Source organism: Lepisma saccharinum, chromosome 9, assembly GCF_977018435.1.
Source record: "Lepisma saccharinum chromosome 9, izLepSacc3.1, whole genome shotgun sequence".
NCBI lineage: Eukaryota > Metazoa > Arthropoda > Insecta > Zygentoma > Lepismatidae > Lepisma > Lepisma saccharinum.
This window is the reverse complement of record NC_139237.1, coordinates 77162796-77184594: the sequence shown is the minus strand read 5'-3', so window position 1 is coordinate 77184594 and position 21799 is coordinate 77162796. Positions and strand designations below refer to the sequence as shown.

At 38.3% G+C, this 21799-nt stretch overlaps 1 protein-coding gene across 3 annotated transcripts in view; it reads right to left on the bottom strand.

The window, feature by feature from the left end:
* Mhcl (Myosin heavy chain-like) overlaps positions 1-21799 on the bottom strand; it is a 303279-nt gene that overhangs the window by 132782 nt on the left and 148698 nt on the right. For all 3 annotated transcript variants that reach the window (XM_083128453.1, XM_083128454.1, XM_083128455.1), the window contains 4 exons: positions 21381-21543; positions 20082-20265; positions 18624-18788; positions 17258-17470 (listed from right to left, as the gene is read on the bottom strand). In XM_083128453.1, the coding sequence (XP_082984579.1) occupies positions 17258-17470; positions 18624-18788; positions 20082-20265; positions 21381-21543 (725 nt within the window). The remainder of the gene's footprint in view (positions 1-17257; positions 17471-18623; positions 18789-20081; positions 20266-21380; positions 21544-21799) is intronic.

The window sequence follows — 21799 nt, the reverse complement described above, 5'->3', positions numbered from 1 at the left end:
CTTCATGCTTACGAACACTGAATGCCGAGCACTCGAGTAATCCTTTTACAACTGGTTGTAAGTGGATTAGATAATTATGTGCCAAGGACTAATCACAATAACACATTAAAAGGATATATTTAAAACATAGAATATGACAAAAAATATGCACTCCCAACAGACGACTATGCAAATAATGATTGATTGATTCACTTAGCTTTTCTGCCACGTTTGGTTAAGCGCCAAGATGAGGATGAGTGATGCCCAGACCGGGATTCGAACCCGGGAGCCCTGGCACTTATTTTGTAGATTAAGGCGAAGAGTGACAGTTTCGTACCAGGTGTGCATACCGTCGGAATGGGCACCGCTACTAAAAATAACCCGGATTATACAAGAGAGTATGAATTTCTCCCCACGTTGCAAGTGGAAGAAGTTTCTCATGTTGATTTTTAAGCTAATCATGATGTTTGATAATTACGATAAGTATTTTCAGAATTCAATACAATCGTTACGGAGGAAAAAAAAACTGTAGCAACTTCACCTTCAAGTTATGGCAAACCAAATAGGAGTTTTCGACTTTTCCGACGACAAATAAAATCTTCAACATGTCCTCTTTCTGCTCATGTGTTTTACTACGCCATCGGAAGTTTGGCATTCCCACTAGAACATATAAAATAATACTCCCATAAGCGTAATGCTAAGTTTTCTTCCTCTCCTAAAACCACCCAGCGCACAGATCTCTCATCCTCCAGCTCGCCGCGGGCAAGGAGCATTTTAGGGTCTTTCCACTGAAACTGTTCCTCCTGGCCTTAACTCCTTATTAAACAAAGTAAAACACATTCAACACGAGATTAAGTCGAGGCTGTAAGGTGACAGCACAGAGATGAACTAGCAGCAAGATACTGGCTGTAAGTCCAGACGCCAAAGCCTCGTTCGCCTGAAAGTGAGCAGTTGTAGGGTGTACTTTGTGAAAAAGAGGTTAACTCACGTGTCTCACGTAAGGTCGCTCCTTGCACACCAGAATAAATGGTGAAGTAATACAATACGCTAAACACAATGACGCAACTGTAAATCACCCAGGATTCGAACTTTGGACCCTTGACTTTGTGGTGCGTTACGTTTGACATTAGTGGGTGACGTCTAAAGGTATTCTAATGTCAACTTCTCTTCCTGGGCTGAAAAAAAAAAAAAAAAAACCCTCCTAATCCGTTGTGTTATGTTGTCCATATGTGTATTGTGTAGAGGAAAAGGTCTAAATATGGGCCCCCCTTTTTATGTTGTCATTTTCGGAGAAAAAGATTAATATATCAAGCAGCTGACTTTAAAATGCATATCTCTGAAATATACAGGGTGACTGGTAATTAGATGTATTCCCTGAAAGGGGTTAAAGTAGAGACAATTTGCAATAAATTTGACCATATGATACCCTGTCCGAAAATTAGTATTTTTCGAGATAATCGAATTTCAATTGTTTTTTTTTTAAAAAATGACAATTTTCCACATAAAAAGATGAATTGAGAAAAAACTGCTCATTGTATGGAACTTATTTCAGCGTTTTCTGATAGCTAACAAATAAGTGGTTCGTTGAAAAAAGTTTTTTTCCCAAATAACAATCACATGTAAGTAACGGGTGGGTCTAAACTTACAAGTGATGATAAAAAAATGCACTCTTAGTTTACTTGGCAAGGTATTAATAACACGAGGCGTACAAATTACTTAAATTACTTCCTTGTGACATCTGCTATCCAACAAGGTACAAATGTTGCTAACATTTACATTTGTGTACAAGAAATAATACTTCATTCATCTTCATGTGAATGGAATCAATGAACAATACAATTAAAGAACATTACAGGGTGGGAAATAACCTTTTGCTAGAGGTACACAGTAAAAAGTAACAACAATTAAGAAATTATGGTAATACCAAATGTTTACTTAGACAATTGTGGTTACAAAAACAAAATTAAAAGTTAGTATGTCCGCCGTTTGCTTCTCTCACAGCACGAAGACGATCAGGGTAGGAGCTCAGAAGATTCGCAAAAAGTCCGTATTCCATTCCATGTCACGGAGAACTTGTTCCAGATGTGCAAGGAGTGTTGGCCGGGAATAGCGGTCCGGTCCGCGTTCCACTATCATCAAGGACTCAACTGCGTCCTTCAGAATAGCCCCAAAGTGCTCCGCTGCATTCAGGTCCGGTGATGCACCCGGCCATTCAGGACTGCTGAAGAAGTCAATGCCACTTCGCCGAAGAAGGACTTGGTTTTAGCATTTGCCTTGAAGCAAGGTCCTTTGTCGTGAACTAACTTTTAATTTTGTTTTTGTAACCACAATTGTCGTAGTAAACATTTGGTATTACCATAATTTCTTAATTGTTGTTACTTTTTCCTGCAGACTCCTAGCAAAAGGTTATTTCCCACCCTGTACATGTATTGATCAAAGTGGGCACCTCCGTTACGAATGCAGGCACGCAGGTTTTTACGGACATTTGGTCTCTTAACTCGTGATGTGATGGTGTCCTTGATGTGCTGACCAGCTGTTAAGATCCTCTCCCTGAGCTCTTCTTCCGAGTTTACCGGTGTCTTGTCATGTGACTCCAAATGTAAAAGTCGCAAGGCTTTTTTTTATAAAAGTAGAAAAATGTGCCTATTTTGGAGTAGAAATCGCAATGCTTAGAACTATATTTAAGTGCATGCGTCCTTGACTTCTATGCACGCGAATATGCCGACAGGAAGGATATGTCATGCTCAAGGCATTCACTCGTACACGCGCACGCTGAGACACGGAAACTTCACACGTTGGAGCTGAGGTCACGGCACAGTGGGAACTTTGTGTTTCTTACGTCACTTTTCGCATCTTTCCGGGTTCTTGTTCCGGTCGGGGCATGGGTGTTCTTCGTAAATGTTTCTTCATCAATTTCATCTAATGATCACTCAACCTCGTCGTCATGTATTTCGTGTCATATAAAATGTACACTCACCGACAATAAAATGGGACACCTACATCCTGAATGACTCGCTTCCCTGAAAAGCGTTGTGTGTATTGCTTAAGTCTACGGCGGTGGTAGAAGTTGTCATTGAAGATTTGATATTAAAAATGGGTGTCGTGTCGTTTGCGCCGAGGCTGCTTATCGGTTCATTTCCGCCGTGACATATGTCAAGACCATCCTTGACTGGTTTTCCCACAATCCAGAGTGTCATCACCGCCGCGCGCACGTGTGTTTATGGGCACATGGTGCATAAAGTGGACTTAAAACATAAAATCAAACGTATGTTTATGACGTTGCACAGCTGTGTTACACTGAAATGTTAAACCTATCCACAGTGTCAAATATGACTTTTCTTTAATTATTTTAAAAGACGTTACACAGGATTACTTGTATCAATTTTATTCCACAACACAAAATACATAAATCAGCATCAGCCTATTAACTATTAATCATTTATCGTTAATCGTCAAAGAAACATTGTAAATACAGTGTTATTTTTTGCAAACATTATATAAGTAATAGCTACGTATATACAGTGCGTCCATTTCGATCTGCAGCCGAGAGATCGGGAGAAACGTGGCGGGCGGCGCTGACGGAGATGCCGACATTTGAGGCCTGTAATGCCCGCTTATTTTTGTGGACATCTTGCAAAACGAGCACTAACCTGTGTTATAACACGCAAAAGTTCTTCTGTAATTCTTCCAAGTTCCACCCTTATATACACAAATAAATACGCTTTAGAAATTATATTAAGAGCCACAGATAATACTCTGTAAAACATTTTAATCATAGTTTTGACCAGTAACGTCCTGCTTAAGTTTATATCCTTGAAAGAGTTTTGTGTCGATGGGGATCGTTTGGAGGTTTCGAATGTGCAACACTGTATCAAGATTACGCTGCAGACGAACCGTTAAAAGCTAATGGTGTTCGTGAGCTTCCTTGCAATCCGAAATCTCCTAGCTCAAGTTTTTTGTTCCTTCGCGACTACAGAGCTGTGAATATAGTGGCAGGCAGATGTAAACCAAGAGCGTGTTAATTTCGTACTGTGCGTAAGAGTGTTATTCTTGGTTACTTGCCGTTACTTGTTTGTGTTATTGCAGTGTGTATGTGTGTTGTGTCAGTCAAACGATTGGAATGCCAGCCGCAAGGTTCACGTTAGAACAAAGAATTTTTATGTATGACACTTACGTGAAAACAGACTCGTGTCGAGACGTGTGTAGGCAATTTGTACAGAAATTCCCAGGCGTTTCACCTCCACATAGAGATACGGTTAGACGTCTTGTCCTTAAATTACGAGAAACTGGATCGTTAAATTTTAAAACACCTAAGCAAAAACGACGGATTCTAACCGAAGCAAAACTCGATGAAATTGGTGCAGCGTTAGAACGTTCTCCAAACAAACCTCTACGCCGTGTTTCACAGGAGATGGGCGTGTCAAAATCATCAGCACATACAGCCACTAAGCTACTAAAATTAAAACCGTACAGAGTTTCTATAGTGCAAGAATTACGGCCCCCTGACAACGTAAGTAGAGTAAATTTCTGTAATTGGGTTTTGAAGAATATTGTAGATGGTATTGTTGATCCACAGTTAATATTTTTTTTCGGATGAGGCATGGTTTCACTTGCGTGGTCATGTTTGTTCACAGAACAATATATACTGGAGCACTGAAAATCCCCGAATAATACACGAAGTTCCGTTACACGATGCAAAAATTGGTGTGTGGTGTGCTGTAAGTGCCAAAAGAATAATAGGGCCTATATTTTTTGAAGACACAATAAATTCAGAGAGGTACCGCACACAAATACTCGCGCCGTTTTTTCAGTTGTTATCAGATAATGAGAGACAATATGGGTATTTTCAACAAGATTCGGAAACAGCCCATACCGTCGCTGATTCTTTGGACGCTATAAGGGAGGTGTTTGATGACAGAATAATTTCAAGAGGTTTATGGCCTTCACGTTCGCCAGATCTTACCGTATGTGACTATTATTTGTGGGGAACCTTGAAAAATAGAGTCTACCGAAATAACCCTCATAGCATCGACGAACTAAAAGACAATATAAGGGCAGAACTAGGAAGAATTACGGAAGAAGAACTTTTGCGTGTGAATCAAAATTTCATCAAACGATGCCAGGAATGTGTGAATGTAGGTGGACATCACTTTGAACAACTCTTATAACACAGGTTAGTGCTAGTTTTGCAATATTTATATAAATGTCTGCATATGTCCATAAAAATATGCGGGCATTACAGGCCGCAAATGTCGGCACCTCCGTCAGCGCCGCCCGCCACGTTTCTCCCGATCTCTCGGCTGCAGATCGAAATGGACGCACGGTATAAACACAATATTTCGATACACTTGCACAAGAACAGTACAAAGGTTATTTGAATTCTTGTAGGTATGCAAATGCTCGAAGGCATCCTCGAAGATCGCCTGAGCTTCTGTACTTCGAAAGAAAACACTCAACACATTTGTCCATTTCGATGTATTGATATTTTCATATTCTCAGCCATCTTGTCGTCTCTTACAAGTCTCAGTTTTACACAAATACTAATTTCCCAATGTAGAGCCCTCATATATACTTTCATCTTACATTCATTTACCAATCACCTTCTATTTCAATCAAAGATAAACACAGCTGCAGCTCATAAACACACGTGCGCGCGGCGGTGATGACACACTGGATTGTGGGAAAACCCACCAAGGAAGGTCTTGACATATGTCGCGGCGGAAATGAACCGATAAGAACCCTCGGCGCAAGCGACACGGACTCTTAAAAATGCACTTATCGCGGTAGTTATGCAACACACACAACGCCTTGCAGGAAGCAGGTATTTCAGGATGTAGGTGTCCAATTTTTATTGCCGGTGAATGTACATTTTTTCAGAATAAAAGCCAAAACCTGAATAAAAGTAAAAGTTTAATTTCTAAGTAAATGAAATTATTGACTTCATATTGACGAAGTTAGATCTAGAGATCTTGAAGGTGATTCAAAAGTTCCTTAACACCCCCTATAAAAACGAAAGGAGTTAGGCTGGGTATAATTGGACATGATAGAAACAGGTTAGGCTTAGGGGGAACCACATCGATGTGTTCCATGCGGAAGTCCGCCATATTGGTGGCCGCCATAATGAATTCAACTCAATTTTTAAAAAAAAGAAATGTATGATGTGATGTATATATGATACTGTTTTCTCACACCTGGAAAATGATACACTTGTAACAATCATTCACACTTTTTCCTGCATTTCTCGTGAAATTCTAGCCTGACTTGATTCTACTGACTGTCACGCGGGAAATACGGGGTGGGTGATCAAAGGTCGGAATTTTTCCGGCTTTGTCCTAGCATAAAGCGGCTCTAGGGCCCACCCAGCCTGAAATCAAATGGTATCCTGATTGGGGGGGGGGGGTAAAAAGGCCGCAGCGCTGATCACATCCAAGATGGTCGACATAGAAAATATGTGGAGGCCTACCCCAAATATGCCTCCATGGCAAGGTGCCATGCACAGGATACTTTAACTTTACCTATATATATTGTATTCGTTTCTGTACCCCTGAGTGACCACGTTTATTTTTACATACGCATATACGAACCCTCTATGATGTCAACGGCTGAGGGCCCCCCTGAAGACTTACTTGTCTCCGGGCCCCCCGCACTGCGGGGTTTTGCAGGTTCTAGATCCGGCACTGATCGGGACACCAAACAGAATGATATACACTAAACTGGATCTCTATTATGTTTCGCATTACGGGAGGAAACTTCCTATATTTATACTGAACCTAATACTGCACATATCTGTTTTAGGCAAAAGAAGCTACACGTTTAAAAATATATGCAGAGTGTCCGTTAAACAGGATGGCCACTCTAGGACCATGATAAAATTCAAGTATAATTCCCAGTTTTCAAGGAGACCTTTCCATAAAGTCAAGGGTACAAGCACATGTTTTCTCTATTTCAATCTTACGTATTACCACATGTCGCCACACACCAAACCACTCACACAAATATATTATCCTAACAATATAAAGGTTCTGTGCGATTCCAATCCTATTCTAATTCAATGAAATGGTAAATATGTATATATTTAAAATATTTAATTTAAGGTGCGGAAATTACATTTGTCATTTCGCACATTCAGACTCGAAATACATCTACAAACACAAGTCACAAATCTTACGGAATAATTACCTAATCAACTTTAAGATATCTTATCTCGCAATAATCTCCTGCCTGTCAGATAGTTAGTGTCCTTTGCAGAATAACCTAAGTAAACGGATTGTGTTTTATTTTCCACGCACCTTCCTTTTTCTTCCTACAATATAAATAAAAGCTAAACTGCGAAAAACCTGCCTCGGGTCACTTGTAAATTTGTTAATTCATTTGGATTAATAAAAGTTACAATTTTTTAGGTCTACGGAGAAAAATTCACGTAGAATTCCCGGACAGATTGGATGAAGGATTTGTAGAGAATCCGTACAATATAAATACGATGACAATTAAAATAATATGCGGAGTCATTAAAATGTATAAACGATAAAACTGTACGGATAATGCACACATTCGGATAAACAGAAATTTCGAATAATCTGAATATCCGATATCCGGATAGAAAATTATGCGTTAAAAATCCACTCGACAAATCGGCAGTCCGACGACCGTTAGATATGAAAAAGACACAGACCCCCAGCCATAAATTTCAGCTGTGTCAAGGAAGATGTTGTAGTGTTAAAATAGCTGCCACCCTACCCTTTTGGGACAAAGCCAGTCATACTTACGAAGCTCGTATGTAAAAGCAACAAAGCTGGAATTGAGATATTGCATTCTTGGAACCTGTCTATCACCAATTGGGGAGAAAAAAAAAAAAAAGTTGGAAGGCCTTCCAGAGATCTTGCTGTGATTATTTCAATGATTTCGCATTGTGAGATGCACCCAGTAACGTCTTTAATTTATATCGTGATTGTATTTACGTCGAAGATGCAACGAACAAAAGATAAAACATTTTTATACCAGGCAGGAGGCATCTCCGCTCTCAGACTTTGTCCATAACTTCTTGCCCCTTCAGTGTCTTCGCCGACAAAATATTGGTACATGTGCAAGCGCTCTTAGTATCGAGAGTATCATAAGTCCAGCATTCACCATGGTTGGCACCGATGCGACATGATAGTAAGAAATATACCAAGTTGCAAACATTGATCTGAAAGGGTGGAGGGTTCTCCAAATGAGGGTTTTGTCACTGCCAGCAAAGAAAGTATAACAGTGTTGCCATAATCTGAGGACACAATAATCCTTTGCAATAGGCAACATTTCCCGTTTTATCTCCTTCATCTAAATAATAATAAGTATTAATACTATACATGCTTATAACCAATCTCGCCACTACCGGGTCGAATAACATGGGTACCTGGGGGAAACCCTGGGGGGTAAAGGCGGTCAGGGGCGTGATGCTGATCACATCACCCCCACTCACGACCGGATCAAGAAAGTGTGGGGCGTTACCCCCACACCCCCTATACGCCTTCATGGCGTGGTGCTATGCACAGGGGAACACTTTACCTTTTTTTTACCTTTTTACCGGGTCAGATGTCTCAGGTTCAAACCCTGGTCAGACATGAATGTAGAAATGTGTTTGTTCCATCATTCATTTCATAAGTTCATCATTCATCCTCATGCCACTACTAACCGAATATTCAGAGAAAGGGATGTAACAAGCAAAAGAGAAATATAAGTAGCTATATATGCTTGGAAATGAGACGTCAACAGCCAAAAATTATGGATATATGTTACCTGGTTTACTGTCGGTAAAACAACTTTTATTAATGTACAAGTATATAGAAATTCAGTTGTCGAACGTCTGTCTGTTTTTTACTTGCACGCCTGCATTGGCTTTTTAAGTCCATTTTATGCACAGAAAGACTAATTTGGACTGGACCTACAGTTTAAAGTAGGATCCGAACCACTCTGCCATGTGGTTCTACCGAGTATCAAATCCGAGACCCCTTGATTACAAGGCGATGTTGCTACCACTATGCCATCGGGGAGATTAGATCAAATTAATATAAAAATATACGTATACAATAAATAAGAATTGTTGTGCTAAACCAGGTCAAATTTTCAGAATACGCCACTGCTGGAACCTAATCTAATCTGTTCTAATATTGAATCTTGTGTCTTCAAATTTCTTTGAAATTTTGGTATTTTGCATCGAATTTCCCCTTTGGCTTAAAATTCGGTCAAACGTTCCCTGAAAAAGGGAAATTTTCCTTTCCATGGCAACACTGGAATACAGTCCAACTGCAAATGGGAATGATTTTATGAGGGGTGGCAAAATCCTCGACCTGCAGTAGTGTCAAGCTAGGAACTGGTGTGCAATCACAGCGCAAAACAGTTATTTTGACAAAATCCTGTTTTCCTGCTGGCTGCTTCCGGGAGGAGGGATGTAATGTTGTCACTTCTTGCCCAAGCAGTGGGTCTAATTGATTGTTTGGCCACGAGTGCCTTCGTAGGTAAATGTGGCAACAGAGGGTCACTGCCAGAAGGGCAGGTCCCGCGCCGTGAGATATCGCAATTTCACTACAACAGTACCAGGCTGGGGTAAATGAGTAAAGGGGAGAGTTACTTTTTCCTGATCTGCTGATCTTAGGGGTTTTACCGGGAATTGAACCCGGGACTGTTCGTACCAAAGGTGGGAGCGCTAACTATTTGGCTATGCGGGAACCCACACAGAATATAATGAGGAGGGTTAAATACTGGGTGACACTGATATCAACATGAGAAAACTTGATAAATGGACAAGCATTTATCCAACAGTTAAAGAGAATGGGATCATGGGCAAGTGAGATCAGACGCAACTGTACAAAATTGGACTCTGATGGATCTGGTAAGGTGAACACATGGTCCCGGGACATCTCCTAGTGAAGCGAAGGTTAGTGGACATAGACAGGCAAGAAATCATAATGGAATGCAAAACAAAGAAATCGCTAGAGTTCCAAACAAGCAAACAAGTATGAAAAGTAAGTAACGGGGCAAGGAAGGGTTTGTTGTTGTTCAGACTGTTTTTTAAGTCCACTTTATGTATAGAAAGGGTAATTAGAACTGGACTGCAGTTTAAAGAAGCGGCGGCTCAAGGGGTAGAGCCGCCGTGCCATGGCACTACCCTCAGAAGAAATTCATACGTCGCCAAGTAAAGTCAAATGAATACATTGATAGTTTACAGACAAGGAGATTCAAATCTTGCAATCGGTCAAGCTGACGTGATGACCGCCCCAACCTCCTCACTGCATCGCCAGCTGTTTCCTTCATACCCTCGCGAGGCAACAGTCCGTGCCGCGGAAGAGCTGGCCTAATCATGGACCTAACCAAGTTGACACACGTGCAGAGGGTTGAAGAAGTCTCAGAGAGGAACATTTCCACCATGAGCTGAGAACAAAGTGGCAGGGGGCGGGGTTAGCCCATAAGAAACCGTGCCAGTCTTAGCCTGGCCTGGCGAGGGATCTTTCGCATTGTTGACACAACACAGTTGCCACCTTCAGAAAAAAGTCGCTAAATATGACTGGTTTGTAAGACCCGTTGGGGAAGTAATTTCTGCCTACTTTTGGAGAAACGAACCTAATATTTTTCCAAAGTTAAATGAACATTTTTGATAATAGATAGATGCACCAAGAGGACCATCCAGACTTTTTTAAAAATATCCTATGATGATGTGTTTCCTTTGGCATTTCGACAATTTATTTTCATAACAAACATATTTTCGACATCCAGTTAGAATACGTGTGCATGGGGGAGGAGAAGGTGATAGGATTTGTTTTTCCTTTCCTCTTGTAATTGTTATATTTTAAGGGAAATTTCCTGTAGTGTATAAAGATAGGTTAGTGAGTGAAGATGAATCGGATTAGTACGTTATTACTTAAACACATGTTGTTTTCCACGTTACCAAACGAGGACAAACATCTTGGCTAGTGGCGCAACCTCAAGGAGGGGGCGGGGGGGCATTGCGGAGGTTTTTTTTTTTTCTATTTACTTGATCACGTTGGCACTACCCATCATAGTTGCCGCCGGCCGCCACTGGTTTAAAGTGTAATCTGAACCACCATGTACCTCCACCTGGGACAAAAAAGGGGTTGGCATGGATGAGGCTGTGGGGATGGAGACATAATGCACTAAAAAGCAAGGAAGGAAGATACAACTATGCACTATGCAATGGGACAGCTTTTTCTTATGCCACGATACACACTACAGTACTGCATCAGACCACTTCCGCTCGCTCAAACTCTTTTGAATCTTCCACGCTTGAGTGTGCTACGCTCGAACGTACCGCACTCGTAGTGGAATGATTGACAATGTCCCATATTTCAGAGCGTAATAAGTACCATAATAAGTACCACTGTCAACCTAAAACCCATACATTGAAGGAAACCACTCCATGCAATTACAATTCTAAATAATAATTTTGTATATTATGTAAGACTCAAATACAGCACATATGAAAGTATGCAATATCTACAGACCGAAACGTAAAATGGATGCACATGCTGAGAGACCTGTCTAAGCAATTACAAATATCATATCATATAATGCAAGAAGTACGTGTACATCATTGTTCACTTGCCGAAAAGAATAATAATATTCTGCGAAATAATAAAATGCAGTTATAACATTCAATCAAACATCATTTCAATGTGACAATAATCGTAGAAACATAAAATGTCAGTCTAGGTAGTCTCAGCCCATAATCATCTATTTCATTTTCACATATCTCGGTAATATATACAAAACTGCATTTTAACATGGATAATATGACTATGTTCACTTTTTTGTCGATTTCACTTACTCTGTTACTTCACGATCCATATTTGAGGCCCACTACTACAGACAAATTATGGAAATACTTGTAGTAATAGGGTTTGAGACAGGCCTGTAGCTAGAATTGATCTCTGGGGGGAAGGGGGGGGGGGGCTCATGGGTTATCAGGGTCTTTGTAAACCAAGTCGATTTAAAAAAAATTAGCAGTATTAAATTAAGGTAAAATATGTGTGTGTATGGGAGGGGAGTCATTAAGTTATATAAAATTTATAAATATCATACAAATACTACATTTTTCTACATCTTTTAAAACATCCCTTGAAGTGTTAATTGACTGATACTGAAACCATCCCTTACACACTCCATACAAATTTAGATCAGTGGTTTTCAAACTGTGGTACGCGCACCCACAGGGGTACATAAACGACTTGAAGGGGGTACGCAATCAGCTCGGAAGAGAAATGTCGAGAATACCTACACGTCTACATACTTATGTGAGAGCAATTTTTCATACATGGTGTACCTAAAAAAAAAGTACCGAAAAAAACTAAATTTGTAACCGAACCTCAGCTTGAAAGTTTCAAGTGCAAAACCAGACATTAAGGAACTGCATCAGGCTATGCAGGCACATCGTTCTCACTAGAAACTATGAGGATTTACAATAAAAACAGCAAAATTATGCTTGACAGTTTTGTTTACAAACTTGTGTTTGTTCTTTTCTTTTTTCAATAGCTCTGGAAAAAATATGAAAAGTTTTATATATTCTTCTGAGCATACTTGTGTTTCACATTTTTATTTTTCCAACTAATCATGAAGATTGTAACAGTGAGAACACCCAGTAAAATAATAAACATAGGACTCTAATGTTTATTTGTTTACCATCTTTCCACATACAGCCCTAATGCCATTTTGCTATATTGCAGACATTCGCCACCAACATATAAAAAATGCCCCACCAATCAAGCAGCCAAAAAACATCCCCAAAACCCACGATTCGGAGAAAACCTATGGTGGGGGTACGTTAGCCGTTTAGTTACGACTAAAGGGTTCAACGAGAAAAAAGTTTGAGATCAGCTGCTTTAGATTACACAGATATTTATATCACACACAAAAAATGCACAATATTCAATCACAGTGCCTGCAGTATATCCCATGCCCGGCCGAAGCAATGAAACTTCCCTTCATTGCCAAGACTTAGGAGCTGTTGACCTTTGACGTAGATGCGGAGGGAATTTACATGATGACATCAAAGTCACAGATTTCTGTCTAAACGGAAGGTCGCAACAGACAGTGAAGGTACAGATAAAGAAGCTCCACTATGAAAGAACTTTCTGAAGTCTAGAGAATATTCTAAATACTTGCAGCTACTTCTGCTCATAAAGAAAATGAGCGAATCCTGTGGAATATCCTTAAAGTTATGAGCTGTCTACATCTTCACTCTTCACTGCAAACAAATTATGCAAAATAGTTTACCTAATGTCAAAGGGGGCTGATGGCAGTCCCAAGGGGGGGGGGGGGGTGATGGCTGTTCTGAGGGGGCTGAGTCCCCCCTGGCTCCCTGCCTGGCTACTGGTCTGGTTCGAGAGTTTGAGTGTATTTCGCTCGAACGGAAGAACTATCAATTCTGTGTGCCATCTAGTGTTGCCCGTGCGAACTATTTCCCGCTCGAGCGAAAAATGCTCATCGCAGCACTCTAATACACACACATCCTGCAGGAGTAGGTGAGAAGCTAGGCAATATAAGCTGAATAAGTGTGCTCAAAACAATTGGAGGACAAAGAAACATGGAAATCTTGGAAAAAGAGGAAGTGTTCCCACTAAAAGTCATGGGAAAAAAGGGTGCAGTCCAGAGGGAAAAAAAAAGAAGGGGACGAAGTGGATACAACAGAATAAACCAGAACTGTTATGATAACACCTGTATGTAATAGGTGGGAAGTGCACATTACACTGAAAGGGGGGAAAATACAAAGTGATTTACTAAAGTTGATGTAGTGGGCATAGCCAGTGGCTCACATATGAGAATGAAATAAGACTAAATGCTATCTTGGCATGGGCATCAGGATGCGGAGACAAATCGATTGGCCGATCCTCTTGAAATTATTATTTTCATATTCAATAACAGAAATAAAGTTCAGTTAACAAGTATTGTAGCAGAATAACAAAGGAAAATAATCAGTTTGAAATTTACTTAACTCTGTGTTGGGAATATTTTTGACACGGAGAGAAAATTTTCCAGCAATGTCATGACATGTTGCAATATGTAAGGGGGGAATCTTATCTTGGGTGAAGCAAGGGCGCAGGGGTGATTAAAGTCCTTGATGTCCAAAATTATTTAAAAAATTAAATCAACATTAGAGTAATTATGTTATCTTTTGACAACTAAACGAAATAATAAATCTTCAACAGGGATAGTGGAAGACAGCTTTGGAAAGCTCTTACAACCCCCTCCTCCCCGCAGAATGTCATTAACCTGCTAATATTATCTAGATCTGATTTCTTAGAAGATCTGGTTTTCCCCGAAGGAATCTCCCAATTAAGAAAAGAAAAAAGAACAGACCTGATGATACTGCTTCCAAGTATCTCATACTCCAGTAGTGCAAAGCACTACATGGACGTCCACAGGACTTTTTCCAGGCAGGGGCAACGAAGGTACTTTTTTCCAGTGGGGCAAACAAGGCACATTTTCGCCAAAAATAGTATTGTTCTCTAAAAAAAACACTACTTAAATTTGAATTTATGGTGTTCATGCAATAATTAACACATATTATTGAGGTTAAAATGAAATGATATGTGTAAAATACATAATTTTTGGTTAACTTTCATCTTCTAGTGGGGGCCATGCCCCCCCTTGCCCCCCTTCCAGACGCCCACAGGTGCAGATTTACAGACACTAAAAGCTTTTAACACAGATAGGCAAATCAGCACCCAAAATGATGAAAATACAGGCAGGCACTTAGTCGAATGCACACTTACTGACTTGATTTTTTTGTGTTTTATAACATTTGTCTGATTTCTTCATCACTCTTCTGTTACTTTGAGCTAATCCCAATGACGATGATGAATGGTGGTTGGATGATTATAGAAAAGTTACTTTATACACAAAAACAAACAAGTTAAGCATACCTATTGCTGTGAAGAACTTGGAAATTTTTGGTACAATTACTTCTTTCTTCATTGCTATCCTCCCCTTTTATTCCTACGATTCAAATAACTAAATCTCTACAACTCGCTTTACTTTAAAATACTCTTTCATCTTCATTAAACCTATTATTCAGAATTATTTTCCTGTAGTTTACTGTTATTACAAGCATAAGAAAACAGTTTTTCATTGTGACGTTTCACGAGAACACACGATCCCTTCATCAGACATTTATTTTCATTTTGACTAAAGATACAGTTATAACAATGGTTAGCAATTTTTTAAACAAACAGAATACCTTATATAATGGATGTTGTCAATGTTACATTGTTGTAATATAGCAACCTAACTGTGAAAAGAAGCAGTCTGTTTTATTTTTATTTCAGATAATTTTTTTTTGATCACATTATTTTTTATTTAAAATTATGAATCCCAAATATCATCAGGTAATTCAAAGTCATCATTGTTTTCACAAAGTCTCTTGATGTTTTCTGTTACATTAAATTTTAAACATGGTGGTTAACTCCATTTGTGAAAAAGAAAACTCCATACTGGATCTATGTTACCATTTTCATTATTTAATTTATTCCAGTGTTCTTCTGCAATGAATGAAGCTTCCCAGACATTCAACTCTATGTTTCCTGTCAATCTTTTTAAAACCCTTCTCTTTTTAATCAAATGCTTCTCTTCGATGATGTGAGCTGACAAACCTGTTCTTGGGTTTAGATTTATAATGTCCAAATAGTGTTCGTGCCATCTTATTGCCATTTTCCTTGCTGTTTGTCCTGCATAATCCTTTGAACATGAACAACTTATATTATATATTCCTGTGGTTTCCACATCTGGTAGAGTTTTTCTCATTTTGAATTCATTAAATGTACATTCCAAACTTCTTGGTGATCTAAAAACAATTTTGAAATTAAATCTAAAAATTTTGGCAATTTTATGTGAGAATCCCTTGTGGAATGGAATGCACACAAATTTCTTTTCAACAGATTTTTCGTCTTTGTCTGTATTTCTCTTTTCCTTTAGTTTTCTTGCGACTTGTTTTTTGATTTGGTTTATTCTGTTAGTGTGAAAGCCATTTTCTTTTGCTATATTAAAAAGCCTTCTTCATTTTTGATATCCTTATTATTAGAACACAGTCTTTGTGCTCTCGGAAAAAAAATAAAAATATATTATCCATTGTTATACGTGAATGACCGAATTGGTATGGGTGTATTTTTCCCCTGCTAATTTTTTCCTATGGACTGATGTTTGAATTGTTGAGTCAGTTGTCTTAATTTGCAGATCAAGGAAAGAAATTACATTGTTATTCATGGGTTCGCAAGTGAACCCATGAACCATAAACCGCATAACCATAAACTACAGGAAAATAATTCTACAATGCAAGCAATGCGTACATACAAGAAAAACTATTATTCAGAAATAGGAGTTCTCAAAAAATTGCATCTTTAGCCTGTATGCTTGCAGACACTAACACCACCTTGATGTCATAGAAAGTGATGGACAACATGCTCTTGACTTTGGTCTTCCTCTTTTTTTTTTTTGTAGTCGTCGTCACGGTCTAAAACCATAAACCCATCTCTCATCACCAGTGATAACTCTGGACAAGAAGATCGCATCGTCAACCTGATAGTGCTTGTATCAGACATCAACGCACTGCTGCTTCTGATTATCTGTCATGAAATCGTCACACACCACATACAAGACTCCAAATAAAAGGAAGTAAATGGTCAGCACGTTTGCCCAGTTGTGAACATTTTTGTACGCAGACTTCCAAGAAACAAAGCTTCCTCTGATTCTACTTACAATGAGGCATTGAAAACAAGCTACTCTCACTTCTGGTCATCAATGGGAATACCATGTAACACAACAATAAGATAATAATATTTGGAAAACCAGTGACATATTCTGAAAATTTGACCTGGTTTACAGTAACAATTCTTATCTATTGTATATATTTATTATATATTTTTTGATTTGATTTGCTTTATTTTACTTCGCTTCTTGTGCCACTTTTGGCTAATTTGCGAAGATGGGGATGAGTGAAGATATGATGAAATTGATGAATGGACACTCACAAATATCCATGCCCAGGCAGGATTCGAACCCGGGACCCCTGGCATCGTAGCACGATGTGCTAACCATTCTGCCACAGGGGCCAGCTTATTATATATTAATTTGATATAATAGAAATAACACAATTCAGACATGCAAACAGAAATCCGACAACTTTAAATTTTAGGGCAATTTTGGATACATAAAAAAGTTAGTTTACCGGTGATAAGGCACATAACATGGGAGAATAAGCCAGTATGGAAAACTATGAAGAATGCAAAGTACTCACCTGACTAAGGCCGACCCTGTAAGATGCTAAATCGAGGTCTATGGCAAGAAGCATGTCTTCAACAGCTTTTCTCTCATCGAGGATTGGACTTGGTGGTCTTGTGTCAATTGGTGCCAATAAACGGAACCTTCGCCGGAACTCTGACAAAGGCATGTGATCTGGAAAGCCCTGCTTGTGAAGACGCACAGCATCCAAAATCTGCGATCCTCGTAACTGGAATTAAAATGCAAATAATTGATTAGATACACTAACATTACAAAGTCTTGTTAAAACAACAAAAATAATAATATAAAAAAACTATACGTTCCTTGCACATAAGCTAGTACTGCTTAAAACAATCACGAACTTCATTCCTTTTATTCAGACACATTCAAATACCGTGCTCAGTGAACATCAAATTTAATGTTCCTTATCTTGAAGTGTTCCCAACCAAGTTTATATGCCCTTAAAATAGCACTTCCACAATGATCTCATATAACTTTTTCGAATTGCATCAGGCATTGAACATAACCAATATCGGGTGCAAACTACAGATTAGCATTGTATCAATTGTAAAATTTTTAATTAAGACTCCGTGAAAAAAAATCACATCTCTGCTCCCCTGATGTTAGTATTCTTGAAAAAAAATCACTCACACTTGCCTTGTTAATTAATTTCTCCAGCCTCCTGTATAGAATATAACATAAAAGTATTTAAAAATATACCAAAGGATGAGGTTTCACTATTATAAAAAAAAAAATGGTGTAAATATCACTTACAGTTTTGAAGTTAATATTGATGAAAGCTAGGATTCTGTGACTTTTGAAACACACTGTATGAATAGGAAAAGAAGTGTTTTCAAATCTTTGCTTCACCAATCCATGTTAACAAATATAAAATAGTTATTCCCATGCACACACACTGACGTTAAAAACCAAATTACATTTGGACATACGTATACTTGCATACGTTCAGATACACTCAGATATGAATTTATTCTGTGGGATAAACATTATGTGATGAGAGTAGATCTACTTTTCTTTTAATGCATGCGTGTGTGCATGTGGATAACTATTTTATATATTTTAACATGGGTAGCTGAAGTAAACAGCAAAAATGTTGTCAGGCCAAAGGAAAAACCACAGTAAGAACATATACAATATTTTTACATATGTAATAACTCTGATTAAATGGACAATTAGTAAGAACTTTAGCAATTAATTTATTTAATTATAATCTGCAACTTGCATGAATTTGTTTGAAGCACTAGATAACAATTTCTTCATAGTGTTGAATGCTTTGAGTAAACAATAACACAATGTTGCAATAATAAGTAAAAGCTATGGAATACAATATGAAAAATAATTATACAATAAAGAACACTCACCTGAGACCGAACAAGAGGAATATTTAGAAGAATATCTTCTGCTGAACTATTTTTACTAGGTAACATGAGAGAAGTTTTCACATCACAAAGACCTGCATTATGCTGTGGTAAAAAGCAGTGAACAAATTTCAACCTCGTTCTTCTTAATGTTTCAATTATGCCATCCTGAAATTATAAAGATTTAGCATGATTAAAAGCATGCAAGGCATATACATAGTTTTGAGTTTGATAGTATATCATGCAAAAGTGAAATCATGTCAGCATAACACAAAGTATAGGAAAATTATTTCATGCAGTGAAGAAAATATATTAACAATATTGAATGAAGTAAAGTAAAGTGCTCCCCTGTGCTTTTGCACCATGCCATAAAGGCATATAGGGGGTGTGGAGTTAGGGCCCCCACACTTTGTTGATCACGGCCGAAGGTGGAGGGTGATGTGATCAGTACCATGCCCCTGGCTGCCTTTAACCCCCACTTTATATGACGCTGGGTGGGTGCCAGAGCCACTTGAACAGGTTGAAAAAGTCCCGGTTCTTCCCCGCCCGGAAATCAAACCCGGGTCTCTCGCATGGTAGTCAGACGCCCTAACAACTGAGCTACCGTGGCTTCTATTGACAATATTTTACATGTAAATAACACGTGTGGTTGAGTAATACTGTACTTCTATGCGGATCAGAAAGGAGCTGGAAATAATATTGAAGAAATATGTGCCAACATGTGTAATTTTAGTCATATGCTAAAATAACATTTTAAAATGTTGTTTACATGTTAACTATATCCACACACGAACCAGAAGTTTCATATGAGCTCTGTATGTTCACAGTATCACATGATCCTTCTTGTATGTATGTATGTATTGCGTGCAATGTAGAATTGTTCCTTTTGTGGTTTAAGGTTGTTTATGCTCATAACAACCGTAAACTATAAGCATCACATGAGGTTAACTAGAAAACTGAGTTACACTGTAGAATATTTTTGTTATTACTCATTTTATGAAACTGTACACTTATAGGAAAAAAATACTCCTTTATATCTGCACCATTAATACATTTCTAGGTACCCATGCGTGAGAGTTGTGGTGGTCCAGTCGATGATGGGGCACCTGACCACCATGCAAGAGACACCTGGTGGGAGATCTCTGGTAAGAATTTTTCTAACAGTGTCCCAGTATAAAGCAGTTCTGGTGCTCACCCAGCCTCTGATCAATGGGTACCTGGGGGTAATCCTGATGATAAAGGTAGCTGGAACATGATGCTGATCACATCATCTTGACAATGATTAAGATCATGAATGTAGGAGGCCCTATTTGTTGGTAGCTAGCTACTAGGTTGCTATAAACTATATTTTAAGGAGAGAACATTTATTTCCTACATTCATATTGAATGATTTGAGTATTGTGAACTGTTGTCATACATCAGAAGAGAGAAAACAGTATGGATACAATGAAAAATACTTACCACTTGGAATTTAACCTGAAGACACACGGACTTCCTCTTAATCCCTGCCATGCCAGTGGTGTAAGTACGTCGGATGCTGGAAGCTCTTCTTAAAGACTGAGTCCCTTCGATTCCAACAACAGAACCACTCAGAGTGTTGGCTACTGGACCACGCACAGTGACGAACAGCTTACTTATCTCTTCCCTGCAAATAATGAATTTTAAAGTTTTACAAACTGATGCAAAAATGGGACACATTTTCTACACTGTGCAGTTAGTAATAAAATACATTAAATTCAGGGGCTGCTATTAATAACTTCATTAATTTCAGCTTCTATTTCCAACACACAAACACATGCAGTTAATTGCCCATTATGAGAGGTTAATGAAAATGAAATAATTAGAAATATAAGTTTCAAAATTTACAAAATGGAAATTTTATTTCTTTCTTATAAAGATCTGAATAGATTTCAACTTAAATTCCACAACATTATTGCATGGTTAAAAAAAAAGAAGAAGAAGAAGAAAAATCTAGTACTCCTTTATGAAGCAGATTAATTTTGATCCAAATATATAAGGTTTCATTTTTTGCTAATATCAAAATTGAATATAATGAATGTGACTCCATTCCTTTGTTTAAAATGGAGAGAGAGAGTATGTTCTGAATTTGAACAAATAAACAAACAAACAAATGACTCTGATAATAGCATTCCTCTCAAAGTAATGCTCCTTTTCCCAGAGAGAGAGAGAGAGAGAGAGAGAGAGAGAGAGAGAGAGAGAGAGAGAGAGAGAGAGAGAGAGAGAGAGAGAGAGAGAGAGAGAGAGAGAGAGAGAGAGAGAGAGCGAGAGCGAGAGCGAGAGCGAGAGAGAGAGAGAGAGAGAGAGAGAGAGCGAGAGCGAGAGCGAGAGAGAGAGAGAGAGAGAGAAATCGAAAACCCTTTTGCATTTTTACTTTACTTCATACAAAATTTAATGTACTCTTATCCCTTTTTATATATGAATGGTATATATTGTGCTTTCATTTAAAATAATATTTTAGTGGAGTGGAGAAATAAACTATAGTCCATTTTCCTTTCCTTGGCAATAATTTTCCCTTTTTTTTGTCCTCTTTAGAGTAAAAGTTTTCTCTTTAAAATCTGGTCTCTAATGATGAATATTATGACCATGCTAACATCAAATTCATCATCCCATCTAATGAAGATTGAAACAGTGGAAATATTAGGATAAAAAATAATTATGTGCCAACCAAAAATAAAACTAAGTGGAAGCTATCACTTGTTAATTATGAAGTCTAGGTTTCTAAATGATAAACAGCTTTACCTTGAAGATTCCTGAAGAAGAAATATTGCATTTCTCGCAACAGGATTCTCCCGTGATGCTTTCAACCATCCTGTGGCTGAATACAGAACAGGATTGGTTCCCTGGAAGTGCTGGAGAATAAACTGATTGGTCCCTGCAGCTTTTCTCATCATCATCTGGTGTTCTGAAAATGGGGGAAGAAACAGTACGTATATTCTTGTATTTTCAAGTAAAAATATGCTACATTGATTATACAGTGAATATATACCCTAAATAATTTGAATGAATATGTATTTAGTGTTTCTTGAAAATACATCAGAATTGTTATGAAAATTATTTCTCTATTAAAACTAGGGATGAGAGCTGATATTACTTTGAATGAATTCTGATATCAATGCCATTACAGATTTCTGCGGTACAGGTAACTATGATACATATAT